This window comes from Hemicordylus capensis, chromosome 1 (genome assembly GCF_027244095.1).
Source record: "Hemicordylus capensis ecotype Gifberg chromosome 1, rHemCap1.1.pri, whole genome shotgun sequence".
NCBI lineage: Eukaryota > Metazoa > Chordata > Lepidosauria > Squamata > Cordylidae > Hemicordylus > Hemicordylus capensis.
In genome coordinates, this window is record NC_069657.1 from 159,315,472 (window position 1) to 159,326,143 (window position 10,672).

A 10,672-nucleotide genomic window follows, 5' to 3' on the forward strand; every position below is an offset into this window, starting at 1 on the left:
GTATATCCTTTAATTATTTTCAGAGTGTCTGTGAAAAGTCAAATTCTCCATTTATTTTTAAAACTTATGTAATAGTGATGCTACAATGCATAGTAGAGAATTAGACAGGCACTTCTGTTTAGTTTTCCAAGTACACCTCCACATAGTATTTGGGTATTTCATGAGCCCCAACATCCTGAAATTTGTAGTTTTCCAGCATTTTTTGGTCTGGCTACGTCCACTGCTAAATAGTTTTTGAAATATTAATAGATTGATGAGCTTGACTTGTATTTTTGAGCTGATAGTATGGTAAAGTTATCTGAAAGATGGGTGTCATATGTTTGGACAGGGGGCGCAATTTCAGTGTTTGCCCTAGGCACTATTTTCCCTAGATATGCCTCTGAACTGAACCCAACATACCCCTGTCCTACTGCTTTATAGGCTGTTGACCAGTAAACCCTGCTCCTCACTCTGGATTGGTTTACAGGGATTTGACTTTCACTGGCTTCCTTCCTTATTTGGAAATGCCCACCCTCCAAGCAGTTACAAGAAGGCCTAATTCTTCCTTAAGCCTGACTATCCATTCTGTCACCAAAGCTTTTTAATATCTACATGAAACTGCTGGGTGAGGTCATCATGAGATTTGATGCAGGGTGTTATCGGTATGCTGATGACACCCAAATCTATTTCTCCTTATCAGCATAATCAGGAAATGGCATTCACTCCCTAAATGCTTGCCTACGAGCAGTAGTGGGCTGGATGAGGGATAAATTGAAGCTGAATCCAAGCAAGACAGAGCTGTTCATTCTGGGGGATTGGAATTTGAGGGATGAGTTAGATCTTGCTGTGCTGGATGATGTTACACTCCCCCAGAAGGAACAGGTACACAGCTTGGGAGTGCTCTTAGATCCAGGCCTCACCCTGGTAAGGTGGAGGCTATGACCAGGAGCACTTTCCATCAACTTTGGCTGATTCAACTGCTGCATCCATACCTTGAAGAGAATAATCTCAAAACAGTGGTGGATTATCTGGTAACCTCCAGGCATGACTATTGCAATGTGCTCTGTGTGGGGCTGACTTTGTACATAGTTCAGAAACTTCAGTTAGTTCAAAATGCAGCAGCCAGACTGGTCTCTGCAGTAACCCGGAGAGACCATATTATGCCTATTTTAAAACAGTTGCACTGGCTACCGATATGTTTCCGGGTGTAATACAAAGTAGAGTTGGTTTTTATCTTTAAAGCCCTGAATGGCTTGAGTCCGGGCTACCCTAGAGAGTGCTTTCTTCTGTATGATTGCACATAGAGGTCATCAGGAGAGGTCCGTCTCCAGTTACCACTGGTACGTCTGGTGGCGACTCGGAACCGGGCCTTCTCTGTAGCTGCTCCTGGCCTATGGAATGCACTCCTGGCAGATATCCACAGTTCAGGCTCGCTGTTGGCCTTTAAGAGAGCCCTAAAAACTTATGTGTTTGGCTTGGCCTTCCAAGGTTTTAAAATTGTTTTTAGTATTTTAATTGGTTTTAAATGGTTTTGAATTGTTTTAGAATTGTTATTTTATTGTTTTAAACAGTGTGTTCTAAATGGTGTTTGTTTTTATGTCTTTTTAAACTTCTTGTGCCTTTGGAACCTTTGGATGGGGCGGTCTAGAAATGTAATGAACAAATAAATAAAATAAAATAAAATATCACTACACTGCTTTAGACATTATACCCATTGCAACTACTGGGGGTGTCTGGGTATAACTACTGTCATGTGTTCTGTTCATTAAAAAAATTTTTTTTTAATTAAATGTTGAAACCTGCATATGATGTTAACATTTCACACTACAAGGTTTGGTTTGTGCAGAATTTAATTCAGAAAATAAAATGGATCACATGTATATAGCTGTGTTATGACCTACCCCTTACCTATGGCATGCTCTCAGATGGAGATGAGAGGAATATTACTAGAGAATAAGAGATTCTTCCCAAGATTAAAGCAGAGATTACTTCAGAAGCGGATGCTTCTACACCATCTTGAGGCCTTACATGGCATCCACTGCCCATTCAAGGGAAGCAGTAGCTCAGTTCATCCTTGGCCTCTTTGCTCATCTATCCACCTCAGTTTCCCTGTCTGTTCTTCCTAGTCCATCATTTTCCTTCCAGCTGGACTTCTGCTATATCTCAATTCTGGCTGTTTTCCCTTTAGTCCTAAGGCCTGTCCAGTTGCTCTTTACGCACCTGTAATTTCACTATGCAGCTCATCTTCTTGTACAATGACATGGCCATGCCATAATAGTGTTTTGGCACTATTAGGCACACACTCTTACTCATAATAGTATGAGTAAGGAGGGCACAAGTGAAAACATTGCTGCTTGCTTGTGCTCATTTTGCTCTCTAATGAGATTTTTTTTTAAGGAAAAGGAATGAGAGAAGCATTTCTAATGACAATGATTCAATACTTTGGCTTAAGAACATAATTTGACAAAAGGAAACATAATTTAATCTGAGTCTAGAAGTATATAATGGGAAGAAGATATGCAGCTTTACAGAAACCTTCATCTATTATAGGATGATGGTAAAGTATAATGATAAACAATGGTGAGAAGTAGGAACTAGATCAAATGGATAGGAAATGTCCACAGAACTGAACATTTACAGGAGCAATTACTCTCTGGAACAATATTAAATGATTCCAAGAGTAAATGGAAAAATTAGCTTTGGCTATCACAGTATAATACTGATGACCTAGTTTATAAGGTGATTGGAAAATCTAAATAGTTCATAGTATACTAAGCAATTCTGAATAATCTCTTTAAACCTTAAGGTCTAGAAATATATGATGCTTGTAACAATGTGAAAGGGAAGATAATTGGGATTAGATTAACTGGACCCTATGTCCTCTCTCAAGTGCTTTCCTAGAACCACAAAGAAAAGTAGTACCTTGCAGATCCCTCCACTCCCCACCTGCCTAACCCAGTAAACAAACCCAGCTATCAGCTGATGTTATGGGTGAGCTCACAGCCTTAACCTGGCTGCTGGGTATGAAACCTGAGTTCAGCCTGAGGAGACACAGAGACAGGTGCATAGAGTGCCCATCTGATGGGGGAATCTCCCAATGGCCAATGCAACATGTGTGCTAGGCATTGCATTGTGGGATACCCGGAGGCTGAAACATCAAGTTCCAGCACCAGATCCCTCTGCCCTGCTCTGTACTCCACGGACAGCAGGGCTGCTGGTGTGGGAGCTCGTAGCATGCTATCATCACCTTTGCCTTCATCACCTGTGGGGAAGGTAAGGTTTCCCTTCCCCACTCCCGCCCACCCGTGCACCCTGGCTATCGTGAGAAACGCCTCATACTGTGCTATCATAACCATGGTTCAGTTCCCAACTGTGACCTCTTCCAGGAGTAATCCAGAAAAAGAACAGGTTATTGAAAGCCAATTATTGATGGGCTGAGTTCATAGGTAATGTAGGATTATTCTCATCTCCCACATTCCCTATGTTCGTGATCCTGACAGACTATGAAGAGAAAAACTGTTGGAAATGGACTTCCAGTGCATCGACCTTTTGCACCAACTGTCCTAATGACCACTAGGGGCATTGGAAGTACAAACAGTGAGTAAGGGTCTCCCTAGCTGTCCCTACTCTATGACCCTGGACTGACTCTGCAGCACTTCCTGTGCTGAGTCATCCTTCATTTCCTCCTAGAGAGCAGATGGAAACATCTCTCTCTCCTTACCTATCCGTTATGTAGTCCTTTAGATTAGATATAGGTCTTTCCTATCTAAGTGTATTTAACCAATACACATTTAGTATTCAGTTATACAAGGATCTCCATGTGTTTTCTCTAAATAGCTGCAATAAGAAACCATCCTCCGCTACCCACTCTGTAACTGGTGTGTGTGTTCATTCCTTAATGCTCTGCTGTTTTACCAATTGAGGGTAAAAATCGACAATCTCTAACAAAAACCCCACATGACACAGCTGAGGGGGAAAGTGAGTGCTGCTGGAGGACAGAGTAAAATGTCCTGGACCTGCCCAGTCATCACTTGATGGCTGCATCGTCAAATGTAACTTACTCACAGACCAAACCTCTTAGATAGAACTTTTCTGTCACCTCACTTCACCACAGATAAGATGTTTTCTTATTATGACATTTCATACATTTGGCTGTAAGTGATCAGTTGTAAGCAAGTAAGAGTTGAAACAAATGACCAAGTGATGTGCACCCATGGGTGAACTGAACCTCAGAACTATAATGGATTTTACTCTTATTTATTTTTCTATGCCAACCACTTTGTGAACTTTTTTTGTGGAAAAGCATAATAAAATAAAATAATAATGATGGTGGTGGTAGTGGTGGTGATGATGATGATGATGATGCTTCCTTCTTCACAGAGTAGGAAATTGGTTGGATTCAGTCCCAGCATGGTATTCTATATTCTGTGGGAACTGAGAAAATGAAATATTTTGTTGTTGTTTGGGAGTAGATTGTGCTTATCGGGTTCCTTTCTTTTTTCAGGCTCCTGTCAGCATGAAGTCGGTGCTGCAGGCAGGCTGGCTGTTAACAGTGGCCTTTGGAAATGTTATTGTGCTCATTGTTGCCCAGGCTGCGCCTCTGGAACAGGTAAGGGGTAGCATATATTATCGACAGCACCAGGGCTGGAGCTGTTGGGGACATTTGCAGGAGCTCTTGCTTTGCTTTCTGAATGCTTGGCATGCAATCTTATAATGGGAGCGCTAGGGGCAGTTATGTGTTGGAAACAGCCATTTGTCTGGTGGATGGAATTTGACAGAGCAACCACTGGGGCATACCGAAAGGCACTTCGTAAGCATCTGTTGTGGTGGCACACAGAAGGTGACTGAGATGAGGGTGTTTGGGGTCGGTTTGTTGTAAGTTAATTCTCAATGTATCAAGGGCCATAGCCTTGCAGCGACCAGGCTCTCTCATGAATATTCCAAGCCCCTTCCCTGAATATTCAGCCTTTATGTATAAATAAATAAACAAATAAATTAGTGAGTAGAACATTCTTCTATTCCCTGGCAAGTATGTCACATAACTAAATATGGGGCTGATAATTAAGTAATAGCTGTTCATATAACTATTATTGCATTTGTATCCTGCCCACCCTGAAAGAACTCAGAACAATATACAGAACAGTATCCAATGTTTTTTCCATACGACACACCACGAGATTGATTGATTGAGAGAGGGTGAACAAGAATCTGAACCCGGGTCTCTCTGGTCCAAGTCCAGCACTCTGCTTGCTACACCATACTAGCTCTTTTCCTACCTAGTTCTTTGAGCAATTAATTCCCCTGGTGTGTTTCCCCCTCCTCAGACTCTTTGGTCCAGCACCTAGCTACTTTCCTTTTCCAGTTTGCTATCTTCCTTGTTCTGCTGCATTATCAAACTCAGAGCTTCTTCCTATACGTTATGGGCTGATTTTGTTTATACTGACCCGGTTGCTCCAGTCACGGGATGACCAAATTTTCAATCATCAGGTTCCTTATCTTTATTAGTTACATAGGAGAGGCAATTTCAGCAGGGGGTTTTGTGGGGGGGGGGTTGGTCTTGTTATAGTGATGTAGGGCATGGAAAAGCTTCTCTTTCCCAAACTGCCCTAACTACTGTACATAACTCTTAAAGGTACAAGAGCCTGAAGGATTGATATTTGACCACCCGTGGCCCTGCCTATGCTTATTGTGCATCTAGGACCAGCTCTGTTTTGACTCTTATGTTCCTAGCTCCATTTTTAACTGGTCTGTTGTTACAAAGTATGACTCCATAGAATTTCTGGGGAGAGAGTTAGCTCTAGTATTTCCAGATGTTCCTTAATTTGACGGACATTATATGAGCCACCTAATGGAGCAGTGGGGAAGTAACCTGCCTAGAGAGCAGGAGGCTGTTGGTTCAAATTCCTACTGGTATGTTTCCCAGACTATGGGAAACTCCTATATCGGGCAGCAGCGATATAGGAAGATGCTGAAAGGCATCGTCTCATACTGCACAGAGGGAGGCAATGGTAAACCCCTCCTGTATTCTACCAAGAAAATCACATGGCTCTGTGGTCGCCAGGAGTTGACACCAACTCGATGGTACAGCCTTTCCTTTTCCTACATAACCTTTAGACAGAAGTTATGGATGTCTATTTTAGAACTCCTACACACACAAAAAGGTATATTATGCTAGGCAATTATGCTAGTATCACCAACATAAGAAATCCCCATAATCACCACTGCTTTTGTCTATATCTGTGACTGCCAGTTCACACATTACATTTGTTCATGTGTGTACATTCTCAGTTACTCAGGAATACATATGTGGACAAAGAATGGTGTTTCATGTCTTCTTAGTTTGCACATTGCATTTGTCCATTTGTGTATATGTCTGTGAACAAAGAACAATAATTGGCCCTAAAGTATCTCTTGCATGGTGGTAGGCATGTATGTTGTACAGAACAGGAATTCTAAAATGAGGTTCATTTCCTAACCATCATGTGAACTTCTATGAAGGAGACAGCATCTCATTATGACTGACAGTGGGCAATATCCAGACTAGTTAGTCATGACTAGGTGCCATTGAAATTAATGGGACATAAGTTAGTCATGTTAATCACCTTCTCTCATTGATTTTGGTGGTATTTAGTCACAACTAACTGGTCTGGATGTTGGCCAGTGTTATTAATGTTTTGATTGAGACCTTGTTGAGCGCTAGAAACCAGTAGGCATGATGATTCTGATATTCCTAGAACAACAGATATATACAGTGGATTCTGAGGCCTCCTTTTGAGTTTGAAGGTGCGGAGGGAGATGCTTCAACATTGAGATGAATGCCTGCAGTTTAATATATGATTAGGATACTGGCCTACACTCTAATGAGATGTATATATCCCAGTGGTAATGAATGCAGAAATAAACATGTAAGTAACTTGTAGAGAAGGGAAAAGAGTCACCTCCAAAATCACTGATTAACCTGCATAATGGGGAGAAAGGCCACTGCACAAATGAGCAATTAACTAATTAAACTGTGGAGCTGATGCAACAAACAGAGGAGAATGCAATTAGTGCCCCTTTCAGTTTAGTGTCCTCCCTCACAAATTAATGGCTCAAGCAACATTAATGCCAGGGCATTTCGCTGAGCACATGTGTTGTTACAAGCTGTACCAGTAACAGTAGACATGAGTTGCTGAAAAATGTTCACAGAAAGGACACTGACAAGAATAAGAGAATTAAACAAGAGTAATTTGACTCTAAGGCCTCTAAGTTTATGTGTGCAGCAGTATTACAGAATTTCTTTGATGTGACAATATCAAATTCATATGCTTCATATTGCCACACAGAAGAAATTCTCCAGCATGTGCATGCTTTTCATTGCACAGAAGTCCTGCATGTCTTAAAGCGCATATGTGCATGGGTGAATATGATTGCAGCAATTCACATGATTCTAAAGCAACCCTACAGCATTCTGCTGTAGTTATGAGAATCGTTGAACCTCTAAACACCTTGAAGGGTGACGATACCCAGAAGCTGTATGTTAGGGTCAAATTAGAAGTGACACTAACTCTGTCATTCGAACATCAATTTTATTCCTCCTGTTAAATAGAATTAAATAGTTAGCCATGGGGTGAGTGGAGAGGAGAGCTGAACAGCAGCTTTTGGAAGGGATTTTCATTGGGAGTGTTGCGACTCCGCACTAGGGTCTCAATGAACCCCCCCCCCACTCCCAAAGTTGTTATTAGCCCTGGGGAAAGAAACTCCCATTAGCAATAATTGCAAGCTTCACTACTGCTAATAACAGCTTCGTGAAGTGCTAAATGTCATCAGGACCATCGTGCAGAGGGAGCGGATGCCTCAACCCCAGGTGCCATGTTCCAGATCCTGATTGCCCACTGCTCCACGATTTTACTTTATGGGAAATAAACAGAAGCTCTAATGGCATTGCATCTGATTTGACCTTGAGTCAGTCTGAATACCTCACAGGAAGCACAGGTTATAAGTGTAATAAATACACAAATAATGTTTATTCTGTTTTTACTTTTCCTCTCCAGTGGGTCGAATTTATCTTATTTGCTGGCCTCCTCTTCATCGTGTTTGTAATTTTCTCCATCATGGGATATTTCTACACTAGCCTGAACCCAGAAGAACTTATTGACAAAGACAACGGTGACAAACAAGAGATACCAAGCAGTACAAATATGATTGGCCTTATTATAAAGAAAGCAGAGCTATAAGGTGGCCTTGGATGTTAGAGTGGGAGTTTTGTATCCTTTTTCACACACACACACACACACACACACACACACACACACACACACCTACCTTGGTGAGGAAATGGGTTTCTTTTCCATAATGGCCTTTCACATTATATCTTATTCTGGGAAAAGGAGAAAATAGGCTCCATTCACCAGAAAGCGCTGATTGCATGTATACAGCTCCCTGGAATGGCAACATTAAAAATAAATAGTTTTAAATCTGCCCATCTCTTCTGGTCCTATCAACTATTTGGAAAGGGTTTGTAATATATATTTAGATTTTTAAAAACGTATATTTAGTTAGGTAGGGAGTCTTCTCAAACAATAGTCCATTTTGAAAGCTTTGAAGAACGAACGAATGAAATATGCTCAGGAACAAATGAGAGAAGCATAAACTGCAAGAGGTTCCATTTTTATCCGGTAATGGAAAAATATATAATGGATAAGATATAGAGTTCTTCCCCCCCTCCCAATAGGTTTTAATTCAACCTCTTCCTTTGGTGCTTTTCTCTGTCACCCTTGCCGTTCTACTACAGGCAGCCCAAAGCCATAGGCCACAATACAGATAGCTGCTGTGTGTTTGCCAGAGGGTTTTCTCCACAAGAATTTGCCTCTCAGTATTTCTGCCCATGGAATTTCCAAACTGATTTTGTAAACTTTCCAAACAATTGTGGGTGGGTTGGCACTGGTGCTTCTAAAGAGGTGACTGCTACCAGTCTATCTGCATCCCGCCCCCCGCCCCCCATTTTCCTATCAACCATTTTCATACCACACTCAGGAACAACGGTAGTCATAGCACATAGCTATGGTTACAACTTGGGGGCTGAACTTAGAGAAATCAGGGGGATCAGTGGCTGACATCTACTACTACTACCACCAGCACCAGCACCACCATCACTACTGCTGCTGCTCTTCTCCTGACCATTGTGCTAGCAAAGGATGATGTACTAGGCCTGGAGCTTCTGTTCCAGACTGTTATTGCACTAGCACAAATGTGTTTGTGCTTGTGCAATAAGGTGTGCAATGTGTGGCACCCCACTTATGCTTAGCAGTGAACTTTGGTGCAAGGGTGCAAAATGGAGTGCAGCACTGCACATAGAAAACTAGCAGGGAGAAGTCCTGGGAGGGCTGTACCTCGTGATATTTCTGAATTTTGTTCTGAAAATTTGCAAGGCAACGTTTTCCTTGGAAATATCCATGTGTGGAGTGCAATTAAACACCCAAGTCTTTTCATCTAGTCTAGTCCATCTAATTCACCCAAATGAAGAGTGGGTTGAGAAGATTTTGCAGAATTTCATCACATTGGGCAATATAATCTACTCATTAGAAACCTTTGGCTGAGTGTGTGAATTGCCCCAAGAGGGCTTTGATTTCACGTCTTGCTACAGCATGGATCAGGTTGCCTCACTGTTACTCAAACATGTTGCTCTTTAAGTTTGTCAGTCAATCTAAGTTTCTTAAAATGTGACCAGTTTTCTAGACAGAGAATATTTGCATGTAGGACATTGTAAATCCCATGTGACAGTTTGATGTGATTGACTGTTAGGCATGGATTGGACAGATCTCAGCCAACAGAGCTTCAGATCTCAGCCAACAGAGCTCACTGGATGATCTTGGATCATCTGTCTAAGTGAGCCATCATCTGTAAGCCATCTGTCTAAGCAAGAGGTGTGTTGCTGCTTCTGCTGTTCTCACTGGGAAGAATGGGGGTAGCAGCAAGAGTACGAGGATGCACTCCTTAGTAGGCACGGCACCTCCCCGCCTTCACAAGCCATGCCAGCAGGGTTTAAAGTGCTGCAGAAATGGTGAGTATGCCTGTTGCTTAGACCAACACGCTCTCTATGCAGTTTGAGCCACTATATTTCAGCCTTCTTTACCTCACAGGGCTGTGGTTGTGAGGATAAAACAGAATGACCCTCATGGATGCTACCTTGGAGAAAGGGCAAGAAGCAAATGTACTGAGTTGACATGTTTTGTGTTGGCTGATTTTCCATTCATTTCAGTGAAGAGATTAGATCACCATGCACATCTCTTTATGAATGCAGACTGAATTTAAATCAGGAAGTTCTAGGATAAGGCAATCTAGTAGATGTGTCCCTGGAAGTTCCCAAACCCACTGGAAGCTGTTGGAAAAGGATAGGTTTAGGATTGGATGTAAGAATTCTAAGACTTCTGTGACTGTCCAAAAAAGAATCTTTAAAAGTCCTTTTTAGTCCTCCAGGCTCAGAGGAGAGAAGATGAGATCATAAATGATGCCTTTTGCTCTCGTGCAGGGAATTAATCTATTTCTTTGCAAAGCCTACAAATGCAACTTTCATCAGCAATGTAATATAATTGCCTGAATTCTCAGCATGTACAAGTGTGGGATATTTTGTGCTTCAAAGTTATGGCCTCATAATTATTGACCCAGCTCTAATGTCTATCAGAGATGGCTGGGAATTTTTTTCTTCCTTCTT

The 10,672-nt window shown here is 41.7% G+C and overlaps 1 protein-coding gene across 3 annotated transcripts in view; it reads left to right on the plus strand.

Annotated features, from left to right (window-relative positions):
- The window catches only part of SLC15A2 (solute carrier family 15 member 2), a 128,429-nt gene extending 119,990 nt beyond the window's left edge, over window positions 1-8,439 (plus strand). For all 3 annotated transcript variants that reach the window (XM_053283550.1, XM_053283561.1, XM_053283542.1), the window contains 2 exons: window positions 4,484-4,588; window positions 8,013-8,439. In XM_053283550.1, coding sequence (XP_053139525.1) covers window positions 4,484-4,588; window positions 8,013-8,195 — 288 coding nt within the window. In that variant the 3' untranslated portion in view covers window positions 8,196-8,439. The remainder of the gene's footprint in view (window positions 1-4,483; window positions 4,589-8,012) is intronic.
- The last annotated feature ends 2,233 nt before the right edge of the window (window positions 8,440-10,672 follow it).